We start from the raw sequence: 26,568 nt of genomic DNA, 5'->3' as shown, positions 1-26,568 counted from the left end.
TTAAAATTATAATAAAGTCGTCTTATTTTCAATGTACAATAATATCAGCCATTATTACCAACTGACAAGGATCATGATTTCACATCAAACATCGAAAGAATAAAACCACAATAAAATATTTCTCAATATTAACTATCATCCAAAAACCCCAACTTAAAACCTTCAAAGTTGTCAAAATGTTTTGCGTATCATGTTTTATCAACTTCTTCAGGAGCGATTTATGCGGTTGTAATATAGTTTTATGGTAGTCATTAGAAGGCTGCTAAAACTTTCTGACCTGGAGGAGGTTTTATGTTTTCATTTTTAACAATCACGTCTAGATTGTGATAAAACTGACATAAATCCTATGCTCCTAAAGTAGTTCGCATATCAAGTTTTAATGACTGCATTAAAACTGGGCCAATTGGCCATGACATGGCTGTATTGCGGTTCTCAGGAGATTGTTAAAGCAATGTGGTTGTCAGTGAAGGTTTTATAATTTGGTTATATCAACTGCTATAAAACTTAAATAAAACAAAAATTGTTGCTTGGGTAAGTTCATTTCAGGAGAACACTAAGTACATGGGGATTTCAGGAGAACACTAAGTATATCCGTTTCAAGCCATAGGTAATCGAATGGCGTACTATCAATTTTTGGTGTAAATACAGAATTTTCTTGAAATATGTCTATATGGACAAGAGCAGCATTGGCATCAAAATCCATTTATTTTTAAATATTTTAACATGTAGAAAATCCAAATATTGGTAGGTTTGTTTTTTACACAGTTTTTTAAACGGTATTATCCCCCGTGTAAAAAAAAAGACCTGAGTATATTATGGAGGAAATTCTAATAGAATTCAATTTTGCCTAAATTGAAAACAGAAAAGATCACGATTTAAGGTTTGGGATAACAATGAAGATTGTGAGGCTTACATTTTTTTAAGATTTCATGCTTAGAAAATTATATGATCCTTGATTTATAAAAATCTTCAAGGTTCAGGGTGTTTTATTAAAAATTCAATATTCCGGACATGGAGCGGGGGATTTGGAAGAAGATTAGGGAACGTGAGAAGTTTCCAAAACTAGCAATATATTTGAAACGCCGAACATTAAAATTTAAGGTTCCGAACTTGAAATTAATCAAATGGCTGAGACTTCACTCATCTAATTCTGGGATCATGGAATTTTAAAAAAATGTTTAGATCTCATGGTGACCAACAAATTCCGATTATCCATTTCCCGGTTGTGCGATTAAGCATAAAACCGAAATTCGAAATGATCACTAGGTTGAATGAGTCATTACTAAACAGCAGCATTTTTCCTGGGTCGAATTCAGACCTGTGTTCGAATTCTTCTTAATTTGACTATATTTTTAACTACCCCGACAATAAAGGATTTTATTAAAATATTCTCAAACATTTCCTTTTGAATCTTTTCCCAGAGTTTATTTCAGAATTCTTTTGAAAAATATTGAGATTCTCTCTGAGAGTCCCTAAAAATATATTTGTGACAGTCTAGAAAATTTCTGCAGATCCATAAAAAAAAACATGCAATTCATCCTTAGATTTTCTACGAATTTTAAGCTTTTTATAGGAATTTACTGAAGATTCATGGTATAATTATATTCAAAATTCGATTCAACCATGTTTAGAATTCCCAAGTAATTCACTTAAAAAATTCTTGAAATTTTGTTGAGAATTCAGAATCCTCCTTGCTCAAATTTCTATTTACTTGGTATTGTTCACGGATCCTGGGATCCTCTTCATAATTGATTTGAAATTTTCCACAGAGCCACTTAAAAATGTTACTCTGCACTCACACAAGTCAAGTTAAATTCTAAAATCATTATGAGTTCTTTCCGAAACTCCCTTTAATTTTCTCTAAAATACCTTGGTGTTATCCCTGACATTAATTTTACAATGTTCTCAAAATTCCTTCGAAAAAAAATCTAGTCCGAGAAATTAAGTATTTTTAAAGGTCCATTTTGCTAACACCAAATTCAACGCGGTTTCACAATAATGACCTTCCCTATATTTCGAATTACTATTAAAATACTCTAACAGTTTTCAAAGGAATTCAGACGAGAACGGTAAGAAAGTTCCATGGAGAATTTTTAACAATTTTTATAAGAATCATAACGAGATTTAGGGGGACTTCCAGGAGGAGGATTTCAGAAGCCTTAGTTGAATTTTAAGGGAATTTCCTGAAAACAAAAACGTGAGAATTCCTAGATGGTTCTATTTAAGTTTCCAATCTGAGATTAAACTCCAAGGAGGTTATTAGGAATATTCCAAGGATAAATTTCCAAACGGTAACTTTTAAAAAGGATTATGGAGATAAATTAAAATGTATTCACGTGTACTATTGAGAATACTAAGGCAATTGTAGACTGAATTCTAAGTGATTCCTAGAGAGGATTTCTAAAGTGGCTACCCTGGAGTGATCCTGTGATCGCTGTAATTTGATGTCCATACAATTACTTAGTGTTCGCCGTGGCGTCTCTAAGGTTACCTTCATTGCTGATATCTTACGGTCGGCAATCAATGTCCGGCTCACTTCTACAGCAGTTGAGTGTCAATATCAAACGAGTAAATTTAGATTCTTAATATTTTTCAACATCTCGGCTTCTCGTACAAATTACGGTGCTAATGAGCCTTTAAATAGCATGTGCAAGATTTTCAACAAATGTTATAGCTGATACAGGATACAGGATGTGGTAAATAGCATTTCAAACACTGAAACTTCTAACAGTTGTTAAGAGTTCATGCTTACAAAATAATTGAGATCCAGGTCTAAGAAAACTCTCCAGAAAGGAAAGTCGGGGTGCAAGTTCAGACAACCAGAAGTCGTATAACAATGAACAGATAAACTCGTAATTTGCTGAGGCATAAAATCTTTGGTCAGGGAAATAAAGCCGTTGGTCTCCCGGTCCATGAGTTGATGGGTCGATAGGTAGGGTAAACACCGTTTGAAAAATTCATGTAAAATTCTGCGAGATATAGCGCACATAAAATTAACGCTAGATTTGGCATAAATTTACGCGATATTTTGTGTAAATTTAAGCGCAATATAGAATAATTTAGCAATATTGTATGCAAGCTTGTAAACGATTTCGCTGTTTATGCTACACCCAACCGGTGCATGTAAGATTCGCTTACAATTATGTGGGATTCATCATCAGAGGATGTAAGTGGAGACCGCATGAACCGAGGATGCGATATACCTAGCTGCGGTCCAATGCAAGAAAATTGGAGACCGAAAAATGTAGAGTGTATTAGTGAGGTAAATTAATTATGTCGAAAAAAAAAATTGGAAAAAGGTTGCCGACTGGACTCGAACAACGAACGTTGCGACCTGTGCTTTCTCCACTACTCTCTCCATGCTTCTGAATAAGGATAGCCTAAAAGCAAACAAGAAGCGCTTATTTCCTCTCACACTCGACTTCGTATGCTTTTTCTGCTGGAGAGATTCGAGGCAAGGGTGTGCGTCGTTCTACCATGTTATACATAAAAATCAAGGCAAATGCTTGCTTGTGTAGGTGAAAGCACAGACAAAACACGAAATAAAAAAGGCAAAAAACCATAACATCGCCTGCAAGGTGAACTTCTAACATTCGCTGCGATGTTCATGAACAGAGGATGATAGGAAATGGAACTAACAGTCATTGTAATAGATTTTTGGTTTGCGTGTAATGATAGCTCAAAATCAAACGAAGGGAGATTTTGCGCGATGGTTTAAATTCAGAATTTTTTTCTGTGCAGGTGGGGGAGTTGCCTCTCGAAGTAATCCCGAAATTCACAAGAGAAGATGACGACGGCATACCAATCCCCGATAATTTCAAATAATATTGGTAGATAAACAACAGAGATAGTCGAGTATTATCACAAGACACTGAAGAAGTCTGCACATTGTAGATGAAATACGCAACAGATAAGCGAATAAGGTGGTGGAATCAAATGGCAATTACTAATCCTTCTTTCTTTATACAGGTATTCCGCTAAGACACCCACATTTATCAGAATTCAACAGAGATACATCATTAATATTGATGGAAAGATTTGTGATAGTTCCATTGTTCTGAAACTTACTGATTTGTTCCAAGTTCTCAAGCTCAAACGAGTTTGATCGTAGCGTAACCACGAATTTTGTAAATTTCAATTGTAATATTACATTTCAATTAAATACTGCATTTCCAGATTTCAATTACAATATAAAATTTTAAAGTGCAAGCACTTAATCATTCTGTACTGGTAATCATACTTCAAAATATGTTGCTATTAACAGAGGAAAACAAGATAAAACTGGGCGAATTCTCAAAAAAAGGAAGATTTCAAACTTTAACTTTTTGAGTGTGTTGATTTATTTCCTTTTACTTTCGTTATAATTGCTTATCTTTTGACAGATACGCGTATTTCGTATACTACTTGCAGATTTCATCAGTGCCAAATACTAAACACGGGGGAGACCCCGGCGTAGTGGTTAACATCCATACCTCTTACGGCAAAGTCACGAGTTCAAATCTCACCCCCGGACAAGTCACGAATGACCCAAGAGTGTTAAAGTGACTATAATAAAAAAAAAAAACAAAAAAAAACAAAAAAAAAATACTAAACACCAATAATTGGCATTAACTAAGTCTGCAAGTAGTAGACGAAATACGCGTATCTATCAAAAGATAAGCAATTATAAAGGAATGAATAGGAAATAAATCAACACATTACAAAAGCTCTTCATAAAGGGATTCCGTTAGAGGTTCGACAAAATTAAACAGATTAAACTTTAACTGTTTGGCTGGATGCGTCCAAAAAACTGGAAGAATCCAGTTTAAACTGAAATTTTGGCATCACTGTTCTGTACATCATAATACACGATAAAGAGAAAATTGTGATAATTTTTCCTAAAAATTGCCATACAAAATTCGCGCCATTGACATGAATCTTTAATGTTTCCACGATTTTGACGGCTGGAATCCGCAACAAATCCGTAAAAGTCGTGAAATCCGCGAAAATCGCGAAATTTGCGGAACCCGCGCCTGTTGTAACAGCCTTGCAATTGAAGCATACTTAATCAAAAACAACTTCAAACACAACGATAATGCCGACAAGCCAACTTCAAAAATTAAAAAGAAAAGCATTTCACGTAATCGCGAATAGTCTTGGACTTCAATCAAAATCAAATAAAAATCTTGATATATCGATCAGTGGCACAGCCAGGATTTCTGTCTGGGGGGTTGAATGTATTGAAATACCAGTACCGGCATCCTGGGAATCAATTTCCACTACTTTCACCAACAATCACGTTTCCCAATTCTAAGGAAGTTATTTTGATTTAGTGTTAAAAAAGGCATGCTAAATACACATTCTTTCCGGAAACATTCTATATATAGCATTCCCGGGAAATTAACTCTGCGACGAACTATCAATAAATTAAAGGAATTGCAGAGGTTGGAAAGATCTTCCAAAGCAGTCAGAAAAAAAAAACTTTCGGAGAAAGTTAGAAGTAACTCCCAGAAGAAGACAGACAGAATCGCGACATCCAAGCGGGAAGAAATTTCCACTGCAAGTCACCGATTTCTCTCGGATGAATGCTAAATCTCGCAACAAACTATACCAATGGTAGAGCAATCGAGATTAGCTTTTATTCGAAAGAAATCGGCGATTGACGAGCTTTTTTTTACAAAAGCCTAATACAACCTAATCACGGATCCATCCGGAATAGTTTTTTTTTCCTCTATTTGTTTTCCGTCGATCTTGTTTTCCGTAATGCTACCGACGCCGGGAAGGCAGCTCCCACACCTGGACCGTACCTATCGACCCATAAGTCCGGTATCGTGATTATATATATACAATTTTCATACAGATATACCCCTGAAAATATGAAAACTTAAGATTTTTGGATTGATTTAAATTATTACTTGTAGATTATTAGAGTTTATCAGAATTAACGTAAAGCTTATAATTACTCTGAGTGAACTAATAAACATCAAACATTAGACACATAAATTACCGGTTTTCAGTTTTAAACCGGTATTTCGGAATTACCGGTAAAACCAGTTTCGGCAAAACTGGTTAAACAGCCCAAATTTCAGATTACACCGTAGGGATAAGATCTTTGATTTGTTTTCCAGATTACTGCTGCTAGGATTTGACCTATCCAAAGTTGCTGCTAACTCATTGCTGACAATTTATTTTGCAATGTTTATTATGTCTAAGACAAAACGATGATATGTCGACTCGATCTCTAATCTGAATACCACATCGATGTGTAATAAACACACTCCACCCAAGTGTATCAAACTATTTAGGACACTTACCGCGCTCTACACGTGTACATTGTTCACGGAACTGCGTCGTGCCGTCTTGCCGACCCCAAGGAAGATTTGCAGCAATTATCACTGAACGGAAGGATAAACATCCGACACACCTAAACAGTCCCAGTCTAGCCCCGTTTGTTGCCGTTCCGAGCTCTCATTTGATTTTATAAATATTTAAATGAAGATTAATGGTAATTATAGCCGTGCAAGTTCGAATTGGCTAATTAAATACGGTTTAGAGCGGTGGCAGGGTAGTACAAACAAAAGTAAAGGCGACGCTGATCACGACACGATGTCATAAAATTATATTTTCAAGCTGTCAAAGATAAATGGCGGTAAAGGGCAGCAGTGAAAATTTTCCATTGCTTTGAAAAAAAAAATAGCAGGTAATGTGTGAATTTTGGATTGGAAGCAACATTTTACGTTTTAAACAGGCGTCGAAGATGGTGCTTCCAAGAATGCGATGCTTGTTTTCCATACAGACTTATAGTCGTCGACGACGACGACGACGGAAGCAATGAGTTCATAATTGGATTAGCCAATGTTTGTGTTGGTGGTAGAATTCATGCATCGCCGCGTAAATTGAAATTGCAAACATTTGGTGGTTGTTCCACTTATTATTTTAAGGGGATTATTCGCGCTCTGGGAAAAGGTGGAGTGATTTCCTCTTGTGAAATGAGAAAAGCATTTTCTCCAGTTAATCCTGTTTTACGAGCAACCTATAGCGGGGCTATTCCGGTGAAAGGCGTCAGTTTGAATGAAAATACTTTAAAAGGACTTACCGGACATAAAATGTAGCAGAATAGCTGTTATGGGATACAGCGTGGGACTGTAGGTGATGTCGGGGCACGCGTAGCCGAGAACACTGACAACCCGATCTGCCACCGCCCGACCTTTCCGCGTTAAGTGATATGGTAGACAGTGGGTGGAATCGACGAAGGGCGGTAGCATGATGGGTTTCTCGGGTAGTTCTGTCGTGCCAAAGACCTGGAATTGAACAAGCACATTTTTCCTTACTCTTCAGCTTATTTTATCAACTGTGTACAATGGAACATACCTGATTCACCATATCCCAGTAGAAGCCATCCAGCATCGTTTTGCCGACGTGGTGCTGAGTGCAGAGCGCCGGCCATAGCTGCGATCGGATCGGCGAATTTGTGGGCCACGAATTTTCCCTTAGCACTAGTTTGGCTTCACGTTTCTTACCCTGCTGTATGAGTGATTGCACATCTTGAAATGTTTTTAGGTTTGGTTTCTTCCCTGAAATTGAGTGGAAAAAAGAAAAAAAAAATTGACAAGGGTTGAAAATCGATCGGTTATCGAAATGGATTATTCACGTAATTAATAGTCATTTTTCAACCACACTCAGTCACGAACGTTCGCACACAAACTGCTGCAGCAGTCGTTAACCTCACTCAACTTGTGATGTCAGAGGTGTTTACACAAAAGGGGGCAACGGACGTCGAGGTAGGTTCAGGTACAAATTTACAGGAACAACAACAAACTGCATAATGGACGAATCAACGAGTGGGTGACGTCCCCAGCGCCCCAACTGCCGACGATGAGCCTCAGTCTACAGAATAGCAATGCGTCATAACAGAATCGATCCTAGCCCACACGTTATGTGACCAGTTGGAGTATAAAGGGATACGGTATATTACGCGACTGAATGCAGAACACTTAAATGATTGGAAGTTCATGCAACAATTGCCTACATGCCTTGTAGAAATGTGCATGGATGGAGCTCTTATCGTCATTGAATGCCTGATGACCCCGTTTAGTAGAGTCATCGACCAAGTAGTGTATTTCATACGCAATCTACCGTTCCCCATAGATTACTCTGGAAACGTTCAAAGGATCAAAGGCTTACACACTTCCAGCTCGTTTCCCTCTAAAATAACGCGTGGAAACTTACTTTGAGGCTGCTATTAATTGCTGTTGAAAGTTTACCGCTATAGATTGATTAGCTCTAGAGCAACTATCAAGCTATGATTGATATAATTGGTACTTGAGATCGACCGCGAGCTTGATTACCTTCAACGTGTGATAAAAGTCATGTGTGCTACCGTGCGCACACGATAGACCTTTTCCATCGAAGTGTTTGGATGATTGTTTTAATCTAGTTTGAGTTGTTATGCTCGAAAAACGAAGGCAATTAGCTTCCGATGGATTACAACTAAAACGGTCAACGATTATTATTTTCAAGCGTTATGGGGAAGCATGGCGTGATTTAAAGTAACATAGTGGATAAAAGAACCATGTGTGTCCATGGTTTTTCTTCAAATCGAGTTGTGGGTGATTAGATGAGTATTCTTTAAGGTGACAAATTTTTCAACTCATATCCACGTCCTAAAAATAGGGCAATATATAGTTGTTTTGTACACATGGCCATGAAGGACATTTTACTTCAAGCTTTGCTTGAGCTTGAGCTTGAGCTTGATTGACCGCCCACGGTTGCTACTCTGTTATTGCCAGATCAGCTGTAATTACACAGAGAACCAATAGACGATGCTTGGGACTAGCAATCATCCTCAATGTGTAAAAACTGGTGATCTTAAATTAGGCAATACCAGCGCCGGCCGCGCCCGAACACAGGTCAAGAAAGGAATGGGAAGGATTGTGTTGACATGACACTCGCTTTGATGGAAGCCGAGAACACCTCTGCACTTCCACGAGGAATCACTGGGATGTTGGATAAGAGGGTTGGGTTTGCAGCAGGGTTCGTTTTGGTAAACGATAAGCTGAATTGATTTCCTAACGATCATATAACGCGAAGGAGCTTGGGACTAAACCCACGGTCTTCGGCTCAGTAAGCAAAAACGTTTGCCACTAGGCAGACGAGCACCTTTTTAATCACCGAGTTGCTGTTATTACCATGTAGTCATATTAACAAATAAAACGATTGACGAATCTTGAATGTGGATGGGCCTGAGATTAGACTCATGATGTTCTGCTCAGTAAGCAAAACGGTTGCTCTAAGGCCACCAAGCCCCTCATATCACATAATACCGTTGCTCAACTTTTTGTATCCCTTCAAACCCGGAACCAACGACAACAACGAGTTTCGCAAAATACACGATACACAAGCGATTTTACCATAAATCTCTTTGATATGTAAGGACCTGGGACCGCGTTTTTCTGCTCAGTAAGCAGGCCACTGTAACCGACGATCTTTCAAATCCGAAAACTAAAAACTATGAAAAAGTACTTAGGCCTTCATTAAGTTGCACTTTCACGCGACGTTCAATGACAGGGTCCTATCCAGGATTATATCTGAAAAATCCAAATCTGGCCAACGCCCACCTAAACCTGTTCTAATCCACCTGAAATGACTAACGAATGGAAGACTTTGACTACCCAGCCATGCAATAGTCTCACTCCGTGCCTTATGGCAACTTGATGATTCTATTGCGCTCATCTTTTGGCACCACCCAGGGGAGACTTGGTCCTGTACCCAATGCTTAACTTATCTCCATTCCACTCAGCTACTCGCAATTTCTTGTGATATAGTGGGCGGAATATTATTATATGAGACAATTCAATGCAGACGTCTTTCCAAATTTGGCAGATCGACAGGTAATCGGTGAGTTACCACGATAGTCGCTATTCAACAACTCGCAACGTCCCATCGTCAACGCCTGCTATGAGAATTTCCCATTGCAGACGCTACCGAAATGATGTCATCGAGCTATCGATCAACTACCCTGGTTATCGCCTGGTACCTTATAGCACGATGCTAGGAGGCGAACCGGAAGAATCGATGAGCTACCTCCCCCAACATTTTACTTCAAGCTTTGCGACTTAAAAGTCTCAGCTGTGAAAAACGGCGTTAGAGATGCAGGGCTGTTACAACATTTTCAAAATTTAAACTGCGAAATCCGCGATTCCTCAAAAGAAATCCACGACTTCAAATACTAATCCGCGACAAATAAAAAAACTGTTATCATTGCTTAAAAATACCATTTGCATTACTACTACATGACATTCCAAGCTTATTACCTATACCTTATTAACATTTTGTCTGCTACCAACTTTTAAGTGAGAGCTTTTTATGCCTGTACCATCCTAATGCCCAAGAAATTCGAGACATTTTTAACCCGAAAAGTTAGTTTTTCAAGGGGAAGTTTACCGCTCCGAAAAAAACTGGAAAAAGATATCAGATGTTTTCGACCGAAATTGATACCGAAAGTGTTTAAAAGAACGTGTTTCGCAGTTGGGTGTGGTGAAATTCGTGCATTCCCGGTTGATTTTCAGGTGAGATTCCGTATCACAAAATTGCTCACCGATCTCCTTTTCTTTTTTTTTGCCGTTCGAAGACGACGGGTTTGCTTTCGCGAAAGTGACATTTATTGGATCCGTTTAATTGCACGAGTGTGTTTTTTATAACCAGCGGTGTGTAAGTGTGTTTGTGATTTTCATTGCCTACCGGGAGGCCGGTTCACTGTGTTCTGATGTGACGCTTTCGGCGTGTAGTTCTATCGAGATTCTCGTTACCGTGTGCGAGTTTGAACTAGGTCCGGTTGGTAAATTAGCTGGGGAAGTGCTGATAATGTGTCCGTCGTGAGATTTGGTGGTTTCGATGGTATCGCTGGATACGCAAAAGACTGGACGGATGATAGCAGGTGGACGTGAACGGTTCCTGACGCGGACTAGACGCGAACCTCCTCCCAGAATTACCATGGAAATGCAGGAAGTATTACAACAAAGGTAATTGCTATTAGATATTTTTGCAAACAGTGACAGGATAGCAGACATGAAGCTCAAGTGGAGGTGCCGGGCAAAGGTGTTATATCCTGGATAAATGGTAAGTTACAAATTCGCTGTTCGTATTTTATCGTATTAGTGTATTTAAAATTTACCATCAACCGCTGAAACTATATGAATTATCGCATATTTCTGTTGTGCATTACATACCAAGTGAAATTCGAGAACGTAATTTCATTTAAATACCTTGTTTAACCAGGGTATTGCCTGAACCATGCATAAAGAGCAAATCGAAACATTGAACGTCGCGTGAAAGTGGAACTTAGTGAAGGCCTAAGTACTCTTTCGTAGCTTTTAGTTTTAGGATTTGAAAGATCGTCGGTTAGTGGTTTGCTTACTGAGCATCCAGATCCTTTCATATTGAAAATGTATGGTAAGATCGGTTATTTATCGTGTATTTTGTAAAACTTTTCGTTGTCGTCGGTGCCGGCTTTGAATAGTTGTAACAACTTGAGTAACGGTATAATGTGATATAAGGGGCTCGGTGGCCTTAGAGTAACCGTTTTTGCTTACTGAGCAGAACACCATGAGTCTTATCTCAAGCCCATCCACATTCAAGATTCGTCAATCGTTTTATTTGTTAACATGACTACATGGTAATAACAGCAACTTGATGATTAAAACGGAGTTCGTATACCGTGAGTTCAATCCTAAGCTGCTTCGCGTTATATGATCGTTATGACATCAATTCAGCTTATCGTTTACCAAAACGAACCCTGCTGCAAACCCAATTCTATTACCAAATATCTCAGTGATTCCTCGTGGAAGTGTAGAGGTGTTCTCGGCTTCTATCAAAGTGATTGTCACGTCAATACGTTCTTACCCCTTTCTTTCTTGACCTGTGTTCGGGCGCGGCAGGCGTTGGTATTGCCTAGTTTGAAATCACCAGTTTTTACAAATTGAGGATGATTGCTAGTCCTAAGCATCGTATATTGGTTCTCTGTGTAATTACAGCTGGTCTGGCAATAACAGAGTAGCAACCGTGGGCGGTCAATCATGCACATGCTCTTGAAATCGTTTGTGGAAATAAAGATGTTAATCCAAAATAACATAATTTTTAACGCAATTAGAAAACAGCATTAGAAATTACCCAAAAAGTTCTGGAAAAACCTGCAAAATTCGAGAAATTTTATTTAGCTAAATGAGTAGACATCCTGCATAAGCAGTTAAGCGCTGCAAATTCATTTGTCTTAGTACCTTTATCTTAATTTACTTTTAGATAACCAATATTTTTAAGGCCACTTGGCCAAACGTTATTGAGCTGAATGGGTCATTAGATCGAATTGTAAAGAGTGAGAGATTGAATTAAAAAGGCTATAACTTGATACAAATGAGATCTAGGGAAAGTTGTTCAAGAAATATTTCTAGATTAATAGGTTACGTCATAGGGGGGGGGACCTCAACTTCAGATTTATGAAGCGACACAACTCAAAAGTTCTGATCTCTAATGAGTGGAGGCTATGGCCTATGCCAGTGGTTCCCAATCTTTTCAGCTCCCCAACCCCCTTTGTGAACAATTGGGTGTTCCGCGGCCTCCTGGAAAGTACCTTGTATAAATTACACTGAGATGAATAAAAACTATTCATTTGATCTGTTAGTTTTTAGTTTTATTTCAAAATACTATGCTAACAACAGCTAACAACTCGTTCAGTGCGATTGTTGTATATCTCAAATCTACTTACGATGCTAAGTTTGTGATCATGCCAATCTCATGTCTTCGTCAACGTTCAATCTGTTTCTTGTCATGGTTTTAATGTGGAGAATAATTGAAAATCCTCTCTCTTACGTACGTACGAAGATGCAAATGGGACAAGGATCTTCAATGTCTGCTAGGAGACTTGGGGCACGTCGGAACCACGGGTTCAAATCTTTTTCACGGAACAAATCACGAGATGAGGAATCATTTCTCAGGTCCAAATATTTATCCTGTTTTAAATCAATACTTCCACATCTATTGAGGAAGAAAACGGATTGCGGACTACATCAGCATCGTCTTGTATCAGCTCAGGGAAACACAGCTCACATTGATAATCCGGTGAGTGAAAATGAGCAATAATTTATGATTAAAGATCCGAATTTAGATCGTTCGGTCTTTTGTCAGTTATACTTCAGAGTCTATGGAACATGGCAACATTTCCAATACTAACCTTTCGGGGGCCAGTTTTGCTTGAATGCTTGAAGATCGTCTTGGAAGTGAATTAGATGGGTTTGCTAACCCTCTGAGATGAACTAGCCATCGGCTAAAAATCTCATTAATAAAGTATTTAAAGAAAAGTTTACAGGCTCCGCTCCGTAGTTCATAGTCCAGCGAATTTTGATGCACAAAATTGTATTGAACAAGCGAGACGTTTATGCCAACCTTCCAGACTAAAATTAGCAATCAATTTTCCCTTGGACTTCCAAGAACGTTTTGATTTCGTCCTTCAATTAAAAAACTACAAGGGACAGGGGGTTGTACGCAATGATGACGTAGGACTATGTGGTCTTATATAATAAATCTTATTTGTTAACTGCGGCAGAAGCTTTATTTTGTGTAGGAATAGGAATTATAGCGGGATTCTCTCTGTGTATACTCTTTAGTATGCTGCTGATGCCAACGACCGGACACCACCACACACGGTGATTGGAACTGAATCCGATCAGCGATTGAGGTCGCCTTGATAGCTAACTTGTTGTGTATTGGAGAACACCACCACTCACCACGCGGTGATTGAATAAAAATCGTTTGGTGAGACCGGATGGAATTCAACTTTGAAATCTGTGATAGGGAAATCGCTTTTCGCAGGCAATCGGTGATAATTTTAATTATCATAGCTACAGTTACACAATCGTGCAATTTTCAATGGTGACATTTAGAAAAATGATAAAGTCTTAAATTTAACATATGCGTCGACATATTTTTGATCGATTGGTGATAGAACTATTGAAATTGGTCTAGGGGAAGCTGAGTTATTAACGTTCAAAATCTTTCATTATTATGTTACATGCTCCATTTTCGGTTTTCACAAAGTGTACCCCCATATAGAAATCAAAGACGTAGTCCTACGTCAAAAAAAAGCACGGTTGAGAACATTGTCCTGGGACAACCAGCGCACAACAGTGTAGAAAAGAAGAACCACGTGATCTGAATTAATTTGCTTGTAGAGTTCTTTCAATAAACGAGTGTTCAGAGCTCCAGATTTGACATAGTTAACAATTTTGATGACAGAATCAAGTTCTTTTAACATTAGTTCCGGCAGAGTCTTGCTCTTAATGACAAGGGCATGTGAAACACCTGTGGCGTACGGAGCAAGCTCTATAATCTTTTTCTGAAATCTTGATTTGTTACCAAGCATTGCTAGAGCGCCATCGGTATTAACTCCACTTACTTTTTCCCACTGTAAGCCACCCGATTCAAAAAATGGTTTTGATTTTAGCCACTATCGGCATATATTTTTTAGACCAATCAAACCAAGACCCTCGCGGTCACCCTGAAAATTACTTGTTACTTGTTTACTTGTAACTTAAAAGAAGAGGTTGTAAAGTAAGTTCTTGACACATCAAACCTTTCCATTTCGCTTTCAGAGTTTCACAATCAGCGATTTTATGATTCGTGAGCGTTCAATCAGAGTGAGCGCTTACGAGTCGTAAAATCGCTGATTGTGACTATTTGAAAGCGAATTTGACAGGTTTTATGTGTCATGAAATAGATTAGAAAAATCCAAGTTCAGATTAATTCACTCATATTCAGTGTTGGAAAAATATCATAAAATCAAATGTCACCAATGCCAATGCCCAAGATCACGCTTGATTTTCGTAGACACAAATCAACAAGCAAACAACTGCGGTAGATTTTGCAAGCTGTGATGTCAAGCTAACAAAACTGACCAGTTGCAAATCTCTCCAAACTATGGTGATTTTGAGTTTCATGATTTTTGCTTTACATTCGAACGCAACCGAAACTTCCATAACGACTGGCAGCAGTCCCTTCGTGTCTGCCATCGGCGAAGATTAAAAAGAGATAGCAAACTATACTTTCTCTTTTTAAGAAAACAATGTGAAACGGAATCAATGTTGTGTCGAGTCAGCTCTCAGCTTGATTGTTGCACGTTGTGAATAGTCTCGCAATATCAAAGGAGCTTGTTAAATCAATATCAAGCATGATAGTAATATTTAGAGCGTATGAGAGCGGAAAAATATTATTTGATTTATAATTTTGCCAACACTGCTCATATTCTTGAAAACGTTAACTCATAGACTGAGTAAAAGTTTACGAGATTTTACAAAAAATTGTTTTCTAATATGAGCATCATTTCGATGAACACTCATAAAATAAATCATATAACCAGTGGAAAATATCCATGTGACTTTCTCATAACATTCATGTGATCCTATAATTGGAAATTGCACCATTAAATCACATGAACGTAATGTGTCCAATGAAATCTATATGATTACACACATAGAATTTCTTATGTTATGTGATATTCAGATTAAAATCATTATTTTTGATATTGAAGGTTCATGTGATTTTGTGGTGCGATTCCCAATTTGAGTAATTTAAACTTTAATTTGAGTCGATCTTATATGCCATGTAGTGTGTGCCATCTTAGTGAAAGATTCAACTCTCCACCACCTAAATATGGAGAAATCGACAATCAAAAGAGCAATTTACTTCGTGCTCAACAAGTGTTGATGAATCTGGATCAGGGTTGCTGAAACAATTCAGATAGGAAGGAATATCGAAATAAAGATCATCGAGAAATGGAGAGTACTGTACAACGAAGCCAAGTATGATGAATTGGTGCTAAACACTAACACTGTTGTAACTATTTTACAAATACAGTTCAAGCAACATATTCATTACATTTTGCAAAAACTGGGGGAGAAAATCTTGGTTGAATACAACACAATTTGCTGTTACCAACCTTTTTGCCTTTCACGTACACCAAGTTGTACCGAAAGGCTTGATATCACTTGAAAAAAAAAAACAATTACGTTCCAAGATCCGGAGAGACGAATGGCATATACCAATAAGCTCATCTCAATGGGATAGGAAAATGTTTCTGTATGTGTGTATATATGTATGTATGTAAGTTCGTATGAGTGTAGCTTACTCAATTGTCCAATTTGAGTGGAACAAGTTCCAATAGATGTGTTTCAGATCCCCATAGATTTCTATTGATTTTTTCCCGATCGCGAATTTCTAATGCGTGTTGCAAAATGCATCGCTCGTGTAATTTGTGTAATTTGATTAAAGATGTAAAACAGTGTAACGAAATAAATTTTAAAATTTTCCCTTGATTAAAAAAGTCTGTAAATATCTGTGAAAAAACTAAAAAGTCTGTAAATGCTGTAATGAAAAAAATGTCTGTGAAAAAAAACAAAAGTCTGTAAATTTAAAGACATGTCTGTAAATTTACAGACATGTCTGTAAATCTGGCATCGCTGGTGTGTCATATAAAACCTGTCAATTTCACTTTCAGAGAGTCCCAATCAACGATTTTATGATCGGTGAGCGTTCACCCAGAGTGAGTACCCAACGATCATTAAATCGTTGATTTTGACTCTCTGAAAGCGAAACGGACAGATTTTGTTTTGAAACAAGTCCAGATCTTTTGAAAAAAAAAAACTATAAACATTTTATTGAGACATGTTTAGAGGTAACACCCGTTAGACTTCTGATGGTAAAACAAAAGAAATTTGGAAATGACCTGTAAGGCCCTTGGCGTTAACTCGTATGATTATCGAGATAAGCTCAGAAGACGTTCATATTAAACGATGCGATCTGTACTTTGGGTTTTCCTATTATGGTTTGTTCCAATTATGGCCAACGGAATTCCCATATTCCATAATTGGAACACACCATAATAGGAACGTATAGCCACGAAGTGAGGGTTCGATTCCCACTCCAGCCGGTGGATTTCTAGCCTTCTCGTTAACCCCACTGGTCTACTGGGTGTTCTGTGTTGTCCGTTGTTTAGTGTTAAGTGATCAGTATATGCAACCTCTGGTTGAAGACGGTGTCAGTTGTCTTTTCATAACTGGTATACCAACCCTATTTCAATAATTTAAAAATAATGCGGCAATAAATTTCACGTTTTTTTTCAGTAGCGAATAAGCATGAGTCGTGATGAAGGCAGTTTCATTTCTTTGATGTACTCTACTGTTCACAATGTCACGATTCTATTCTAATGGCAATCACAATTCCACAGCATCCCGCCATGTCAGTTCGACTTCTGTTAGATCAAATTTACATTCGATTATTGATTGTTTTCATGCAAACACATCAATCAATTAGAGGATATTATCAAGTCTAATAGGTTTTTATGTCTATTCGCTCCATCATGAAACCGGTACGACGTCAAACATACGACAAGCGTCAGACGTGACCCACGAGTCCCACAGTCAACACAGTTTAATTTATGGCCAAACCGTGGCCGGTAGCAGTCGATTAGGGCACTTCACAGCTCGATAGTAATGTTACCTGGTGCTAGCAAGTGCAAATCGAAGCAGTTGCATTTGTTGAAATCCGCCGCCGCCGACTGTAGGTACTGCAGTTCCAGATACAAGTCACAATCCGGATCAATGTATACCGAGGCCCGTTTGCTGAGATTCTCGAGCGAAATGCCTTCTGGCGTTTTGGCCACCATGTTGTTTTTCTTCTCTCTCTTTTTTTCCTTTTCTTCTTCGTTTTCAACCCTCTCTGTCTCCCGAAAATAGACACCACTAAATCCGCACGGGGTTCTGCTGCTCGCACTCGTAAACAAATAAACAGCAGTATCTCTTGGCTTCTCCTTTGAACAGAGCTTTCGCTGGGGGTTTCTTCACTCACTTGTCTGCTCGTTTTGATTGCGTTTTAATCACTACTGATCTACTTCTCCACCAGCCGAAACGATGCACAGTAACTCACTCATCCTCGCCTGGTGTGTTTCTTCTAAATATAGAACCTTCTATTAAAATTGCACATATTTCTTCGCTTCGTTGAACCGGTCGAATATCCAACCAAATAAGGCCGAACTGCGGCGCAATCTCCACTCCGATTGACTCGATCAAAAAATCATTATTCACTGCAAATTAAAACACCATCAATTTCCATTTGATTCCCGCTGCTGCTGTGGAAAGGAGGAGCCGTTCAATAAAAGACAAAGGAACCGAACGAGACGTCCTTCGAAGAAAATTCGCGCAATACGCGTACGTGATCGATTAGAATGGCGTACGCGGCGCGGCGCGAGATCGTTACCCAGTTGCTGAAATTTACACACGAGATGTAAACACAAAGATCAAACACTCTTTAATTCCGGAGGCGCCACCGGATAGCGCGATCGCTCTTCCTTGCTTACTGTCCGGTTCAAGTCCAAAGTATCGAATTTCAAGATTCAAAGCAAACACACGTCCGCTCGATTTCACCGGCTGATCTCGACTAAGTCGAATCAGCAGCAGCGGGGCCGTCGACGGCGGCAGAACAGGCTCTCTACCACGCCACACTCAGGAGAGGGTGCGATAATTGTATACAGTGATTAAAATTGAAACCGACGGAATCGAGAAGCTCGTATGTAGGTGAGCACAATCCCGCATCGTTGTTGCGATGATAGTGATGCTAAACAATCACACCAATACAAACTATAGGTCACCACGGCAGAAAACGACTTTGGGACGAAATGAGCGAAGCACCGCACGAGATATACAGGCAGATACGAAAGTAAACAAACAAACATACATTGAACTTGTGTGTTGGTTGGGTTGATCGCAATTTTCTTGGGTTGATGTCGAGCAGGTTGCGGTTCTAGGAACGAGATCGTAAGAATTTCTGGTGAAATTTGTGAAACTTTCAATGTAAATGTTACTTAGGACCTAATACAATGTTTAGCTTGAATTTTCAGAATGTATATTGTTACTGATGGTAAATCCACTTCAGAATTATTATGTTGTGAGTAAAAGTGAATAACGAGGAAGATGAACTTGGTTGTATTATAAAAAGTTTTGAAATTAATCGACAAACTTTAATATATTCTATTCTTTTTGAATGCTTAAATAAATTCCCTGAGGATTGCCAGTTTTCCAGGTTTTTCAATGTAGTAGACTCTCTGTAGTATTATATCTATGGACGTAACTTCCTCTCTAGCAAACCGCTAACTAAAGTCTGGAACGCGCAAAAATTGGTCAACTACAAATTGGTGTATTTCTGTTAAAAATGCATAAAAAACCTGAAATGCTGCATTTGGAAGTTGAGTTGCAATGGTACAATGGTTGCTTTGATGAGTTTTCACCGTTTGCTCTCCAGTTTTCAAAATGACGTCCTAGAAAGAGGATCAGCGTGTCAATATTTTGCTCGCGCAGCAAGAGAATCCGACGTTCTCACACGCCAAGTTGGCAAAATTGCTGGATGTGACCAAATCGAACGTGACAAACGTTTTAAAAGTGTTCGGGGAGCATCTGTCGACCGCCAGGAAGCCTGGAAGCGGCGGCAATCGTAATCCGGAAGTGGACGACGAAACTTATGTGAAGGCGGATTTCAAGCAGCTTCCAGGACAGGAGTTTTATACCGCATCAGGAAAAGGGAAGGTGGCTGAAATTTTCAAAACCTTCAAACTATCAAAGTTCCCGAAAAAATATCTCGTCTGGCAGGCCATATGCACGTGTGATCTAAAAAGCGGAATTTTCATTAGTACGGGAACCATCAATCAAGAGATCTACGTCCAGGAGTGCCTGGAAAAGTGGCTGCTACCATTCCTAAAGCAACATAATAGACCTGTGCTGTTCTGGCCGGACTTGGCGAGCTGCCGCTATGGGGAAAAGGCAATCGAGTGGTACGATGCGAACAACGTGGTTGTGGTACCCAAAGACCACAACCCTCCCAACACCCCAGAACTCCGCCCTATCGAACGGTGTTGGGCCTTGGTCAAACGGAATCTCAAAAAAAAAAAAAAAAAAAAAAAAACTAGTAAATCCATGAAAAACGAGCAGCAGTTTAAATCTAGCTGGCGTTCGGTGGCGAGTAAGGTCGATGAGACCACTGTGCAAAATTTAATGGAAGGGGTTAAGCGGAAGGCACGGCAGTTTGGATTTGGCAAACCAAAAGAATAAACGAACATTTTTTTCTTTAAATATATGAATTGAACTACCAAAAGAAAAATAAGAAGATTTTTGTGATATGAATTTTGACTGAAAGAAACGATTTTTGTGTCGACCAATTGTTTGCGCGTTCTTTACTTTAAAAATAAACACCATAGTCAAATATATAGAATTCTTTACATCACGACAACCACTGTGAAGCGTTCATCTTCAAAGTCGAGGAAGTGAATCTATTACATCTCAAAATGAAACGTATTATTTGCAAGCGCTGTAGTGTCGATATTTGTGTTCCATTGGTTAAAAATAAAATGGAATTGCAAAAATCCAGCTGAGGATGATGATTGATTTGTATAGCTGTATTTTACTGGTAATAGTTAAATCGTTTTTCAATCGACATAGAATTTCATACTTCTTGACAATTTTCTAGATGACATTCTCAATGTGAGAGTTGAACTTAAGTCTGTCATCAATAATCACGCCAAGATATGTAATCTCCCGAACGTGATCAATAGCCTCATCATCAATTACAACGGAGACGTTCTCATTTACTCGATTCCGTGAAATTACACATTAGTTTTACTTATATTTTCGATACTTTAACTACTTCGATAATCTTAGAGAATTAAGAGAACGCAAATCTTTTTTTCCTTGATTTGTTTTCCGTCGATCTTGATTTCCGTGCTGAGCACCAATGCTACCGACGTCAGGGAGGCAGCTCCCACACTTGGACCATGCCTATCGACCCATAAACTCATTAATCGGGGACCAACGGCTTTACGTCGCGTGATCAGAGATGTTATGCCTCAGAACATCCCAGCAGCGCCGACTGGGATTGAACCCAGGCCTGATGGCTTGAAAGGTAATCACCACCGGCGCCGCTGATCGCAAATCTGCAATCAAGTGTAAAACGACATCATCTAAATTCTTAGCAGCAAAGTATAACATAGTATCATCTGCAAAAAGAATAATGTCACAAAATCGTAAAACACGTCGCATGCATTTATATACATAATAAATTAAAGGGGCCCAAATACACTTCTCTGGGGCACTCAAAGGTTATTCCTCACGGGTTTGAAAACATAATCATTAAAAAACAGTCTATTGAGTTCTATCACACAAATAGTTTTCAAATCATTTAAATGTGGTACTCGTATGTCCAAAGCGCTTGCTTGTTCTTGGCAATAAGGGCTCAGAAATTGTATCAAAAGTGCGTTTTAGATTTCAAAAATAGCAACAATCGTACCTCCAAGTTATCTTTCCATTGTGCTAACACCAAATTAAACACGGTTCCACAAGAATGACCTTCCCGATATCCCAAATAACTATTTAAATACTCCAACAGGTTTCAAAGAAATTCAGACGAGAACTGCAAGAAAATTCCGTGGAGAATCTTTGACAAATTTTGATAAGAATCTAAACGGGATTTAGAAGAACTTCCGGGAGGATTATTGAAGAAGCCTTAGTTGAATTTTAAGGGAATTCCCTGAAAAAAAAATGCTAATAATTCCTAGATGGTTTTATTTAGGTTTCCAATCTAAGATGAACTTCAAGGAAATTATTGTGAATATTCGAAGGATAAATTTTCAAACGGTAACTTTTAAAGAGGATTATGGGGATACAAAAAGAGTATTCTCGTGAGTATTATTGAGAATACTAAAAGAGTAATAGATTGAATTCTAAGAGTTTCCAAGGGAGGATTCCTAAAGTGGCTGCCCTGGAGTGATGTTTTCAGACTCCTTAGTAATGAAAATCGCTTTAATTTAATTAATAAAATAGTAAGTCCCTACAATTACTTACTGTTCACCGTGACAACATTCATCTGATAGCGGCCCACTTCTGCAGAAGTTGAATGCCAATAATAGACGAGTAAATTTAGGTTCTTATTATTTTTCATGATCCCGGCTTCTCGCACAACCCAAGTAACATTTAGGGTTTTGTGAGGCTTCTGAAGACCATGATTTAGACTTGTTGAATGCGTTAATACCGCGACAAAACTTAAAATGCTACTCTGGAAACTACGGTACTAATGAGTCGTTAACTAGTATGTGCCAACAAATGTTATAGCTGCTTTGATTTCAATATCTCCCGTGTTTTCTGTATATAAATTAAGTTAATTATGTTATCATTAATATAGTTTTATATGTTTAGGACTTAGTTCAAGCAAATTTATCTGTAGGATTCCATGTTATCTGTTGGTACTGAAATGATGAGGTTTTGCACTAACATGTGTGCGCTTTTCCCTCCAAAAGAAGAAATAAATAAATAAATATCAATTCAAGCTAGAATCATAATATTATTCAGGGAAATCCTGAAAGCAATTCTGAAGACATCTTGAGATGGTCCTAAGGAAATTCTTGAAAAAATTCCAAAGGTATCCTATAAAGAGTTATCTTTTAGAAGTCTAGGTTTATCTACGTAGGTTATTAAGACATTGATAATTTTCACAGAAATTCAAGATGTAGGATTTCAAATTCTGAAACTTCGAACAGTTGTTAAGATTTCATGCTTACAAAATAATAAGATCCCGGTCTAAGAAAACTCTCCAGAAAGGAAAGTCGGGGTGCAAGTTCAGACAACCAGAACGCGTTTAACAACGTACAGATAAACTTGTAAATTGCTACTGATGAAATCAGTAGACACATTTTTTTTCCTCAAATTTATTCCCTCAACATCATCATTTATCGATAAATAAATGGATACATTTTTTTCCCAAAACAATCAATATTCTTCCGGTTACGTCGCCTATCACATTACTCCATGGCTACAAATATTACTACTTCCATTCCAGTCGTCCGGCTCCCATTCGCCTGATTCACCTGATTTGTTTACCACCCTTTGCAACGTGACAAATCACATGTCGATTATTCGCCTACGACCACAGCAATATCAAAACAACCAAACCGAGCTGAACTGCCAGCCACTTCCACATCCATAGTGTAAAATATGCAAATTTTTCATCCACCTGTACAGTGGGGCGAAGCCGGTCGTAATTGAATTATTGTTTTCTACTAAACATATTATGTTCACAGATTTTCAGATAGATTTACGCTTCAAATGCAAAATTTCAGGATAATCCAATGTATTTTGTTCATAGCGGTAAAGCTGAAAATACGTCTAAAAACTGTATTTTTTTTACATGAAGTCATGAAGCATTGATCTTTCAATAAATTCAATGTATAAGAATAGATGAGTTCAATTGCATAATTTTTCATTAACGAGGAAAACTAACACTAAGACTATTATAAAACTTAATCACTACTTAGACATAATTTTTAGACATCTATGTATAACTGAAATGCGCCGAATTGCGTCAATATCGGATTTCTGCTGTCTGAAAGGGATTTACAAGACCTATCTAAATACCTGGACCACATTTTGCACAAGTTTGTGCTTCTATGTGGAAATTGATTATTTTCATGAAGATCATTGTTTTTCGTTTATATTTAGGAGCCACCCTAGGGTTGCAATTTTGTCTTGATCTAGAGCGTTAAAATGTTTAGCGATATAAAAAGAAATGTAGTCAACGATCCAGAAAATGATCCCATTATTATTTTCCGCTTTATATGATATTTGCAATAAATAAAAGCACAAGCAACATGTTAGAACCACCCTAAAATATATAAATATAAATTTATACATACGAGCATCAAATTACTTATGAAGTACATCTGTCCGTTACGATTTTAAACAAAAAAAATAATCATTACGCCCTGCTTTTGTATGGGGTCGCCCCACTGTGCACTATCAGCAACCTGCATTTGGCATCGAATTTCCGCGGCAGTCATTCCTCAATTTTGATCAAGCCACCCGTGCAATGCCCTCCTGATGATGATTACGATGCACACACGTGCAGGGCCATGTTTCGGAAGTCAGCGAAATTTGCCGGTCAATCCCGGGACATTCGACTCGAAATGGGTGGATCTGCACACTAATGATGGATCGAATGGCAACAACATCGACATTAGACGATGACTCAAACCGTATCGTTTTCCAAGTAGCCTGATAGGCTTGAGAGGTTAGATTAATTCGTATGTGGTGCTGCTGCTGCTGCTGCTTCCTTGGCGTTTCGCTTGAGCGCCTGACTGCCCGTGTACGAAAAATAATATTGCGACGGACGTATGTTTGTATGTATGAGGACAAGCGCACGCGGGGCACCGGGCGGCGGTCGGTGGCATGCCTTTTGAGACACCGGTTGTTATTAATGCGGTCAGTGTTCCGCATCTTGGCGATAAAGAAGAGCAAGGTCGGAAACTTTCTGTTTTTAAGTTATACTTCTTCCGTTTTTGCTCCCAACCGATGCATGGGCGGTGGGCAATGCGAAATCCGATGCGGTAGTCAAAACATGATTGAAAGTGCTTTATGAGCGGGACATAAATCGAAATCCAATATGCGAATGTATTCGGTGGTACTCACATCAACAATTTTCCAATGTCAAAATGACGTTTGATTGATTAGGGATTAGGTAGAGTGACAACAACAAGGTGGTCATTATCACTGCGAGTAAACGCGAGCTGAAGCACGAACACAGCCAGCGGGTTTGAATTAGGTATTCAATGACAACCAAGAAAGCATCCGGCTGCTGATAAAGATCGACATTGGCTTTGAAACTGGTGCTGAAGGTGTGAATTAGTTTATTTTAATCGTGGACAATAGTTTCTGTCGATGTGAAAATAAGATCAAATAGCATAGTTGACAAACATACGGAAATCCTTCTGATTCTATCAGTACCGGAGTGAGGCAGTATTTATACAGCGTACTTGCTTTTGGCTAATAGCAGCGATTTAAGTCTTCACGTGACATGTACCAGTCACCGGACGGATTGTTCAAAAGGTTTGAATTATCATTCATTCAGGTTTTGCATGCATACAGTGAAGGATTCAATTATATTTTAGAAACTTGTTTATAGATGCTGTTACGTTTCAATATCTGCAATTGCATTTATGAAATAATGAAACTACACGTACTGTGATGAAAAGTTGAAATTATAATTGCAAGCAATGCTGAGCTGCTCTATAATTAGTTGGCTTAAACTGTAAATCGATGATTTTCTGATGAAATTGATTCAATGTTTACTAATCATATGTATTTTTTAATAATTCACCTAAAAGTGCAAAATATCATTTTCTAGGTGTTTAACTATTTACGTTGAACTATTTATCTAATTCAATTTATGTGAAATGTTAGAACATTAAGGACACCCCCAAAAAAACATGACAAATTTGTTATGTTCATATCTCTGTCATGTTACGTCCAATTTTCGTTCTCTTTAGATCATTTGAAAGGTATTGAATGGAACTTTCCTCGTAGGCAAATTGTTCAATTTAATTTTCAAATTTTTTGTGCTTAAAGTTCACCCAAAGTTACAATATTTTTCAAAATTTACTCTGAAGAATCGTGACTATTTTTCTCAGAATTTAGTTGGTCTAATTTTGAAATAAAAGTAGTAGTAGAACACTTATGCTATACCATTCTTAACATTCAAATACCCTTTGGAGATCGAAAATTGAACGTAAAATGAGAGATCATTGAACAAAACATATTTGCATGGTTTTTTGGCGGTGCCTTAAACTTATGATCGGTAGTGTATGTCATAAAAATTCTCTTTATACAGGGCTGGTAGCGATCAGTGCTGTCAAAAATAGTGATTTTATTGACCATGTTGAAGAAATAAGTGACCAAATAGTGACTTAAAGTTGTAAAAAAGTGACTAAAAAGTGACCTAAGGGAAGAAAATTAGTCGTTCTGATGGCATACCTAGACTTAAAGGGTGATACGGTCAAAATTTGGTCAATATCAACTCGACGTATTTCTTTCAATTTTGCATTTAAAAAACCTGAACACCCCTCATTTTGAAGGTGTGTGTGTGTAGAATGTTGCTCTTATTTTGATTTTGGAATTCACTCTTCAGTTGTCAAAATGCCGTCCAAGCAAGAAGAGCAGCGTATCAAAATTTTGCTCGCGCATGGCGAAAATCCGAGCTACTCGCACGCAAAGTTGGCAAAATCGCTAAAAGTTGCCAAATCAACCGTTACAAATGTAATTAAAGTGTTTGGGGAACGTTTGTCGACAGCCAGGAAGTCTGGATCGGGGGGAAATCGAAAACCGAAAGCCGCTGAGACGACAAAGAGAGTTGCCGGTAGTTTCAAGCGAAACCCTAACCTCTCTCTCCGAGATGCCGCAAATAAGCTGGGTGTATCGTCTAAAACCGTGCATCGAGCCAAAAAACGAGCCGGACTATCGACTTACAATAAGGTAGTGACTCCAAATCGCGATGATAAACAAAATACGACGGCCAAAGCGCGATCCCGGAGGCTGTACACGACGATGCTGACGAAGTTTGACTGCGCGGTAATGGACGACGAAACCTACGTCAAAGCCGACTACAAGCAGCTTCCGGGACAGGAGTTTTATACGGCAAAAGGAAGTTGAAAGGTAGCAGATGTTTTCAAGCACATGA

General features: G+C 38.4%; 1 protein-coding gene across 6 annotated transcripts in view; it reads right to left on the bottom strand.

The window, feature by feature from the left end:
• The window catches only part of sky (GTPase-activating protein skywalker), a 183,062-nt gene that overhangs the window by 59,717 nt on the left and 96,777 nt on the right, over nucleotides 1–26,568 (bottom strand). Inside the window, exons 1-4 of one of the 6 annotated variants that reach the window (XM_065225029.1) lie at nucleotides 18,280–18,625; nucleotides 17,524–18,151; nucleotides 7,351–7,553; nucleotides 7,076–7,280 (exon numbers count right to left, since the gene is read on the bottom strand). In XM_065225029.1, coding sequence (XP_065081101.1) covers nucleotides 7,076–7,280; nucleotides 7,351–7,553; nucleotides 17,524–17,689 — 574 coding nt within the window. In that variant the 5' untranslated portion in view covers nucleotides 17,690–18,151; nucleotides 18,280–18,625. Of the gene's footprint in view, nucleotides 1–7,075; nucleotides 7,281–7,350; nucleotides 7,554–17,523; nucleotides 18,626–26,568 lie in introns of those variants that run through there. The other 5 variants (XM_065225031.1, XM_065225030.1, XM_065225033.1 and 2 more) reach the window with 5 other exon arrangements.

This window comes from Ochlerotatus camptorhynchus, unplaced genomic scaffold (genome assembly GCF_037179485.1).
Source record: "Ochlerotatus camptorhynchus isolate MF236.1 unplaced genomic scaffold, CSIRO-AGI_Acam_v1.1 ptg000220l, whole genome shotgun sequence".
In the NCBI taxonomy this organism is placed as follows: Eukaryota; Metazoa; Arthropoda; class Insecta; order Diptera; family Culicidae; genus Ochlerotatus; species Ochlerotatus camptorhynchus.
Note: the sequence above shows the minus strand (reverse complement) of the source record. Positions and strands in the feature narration are given on the sequence as shown.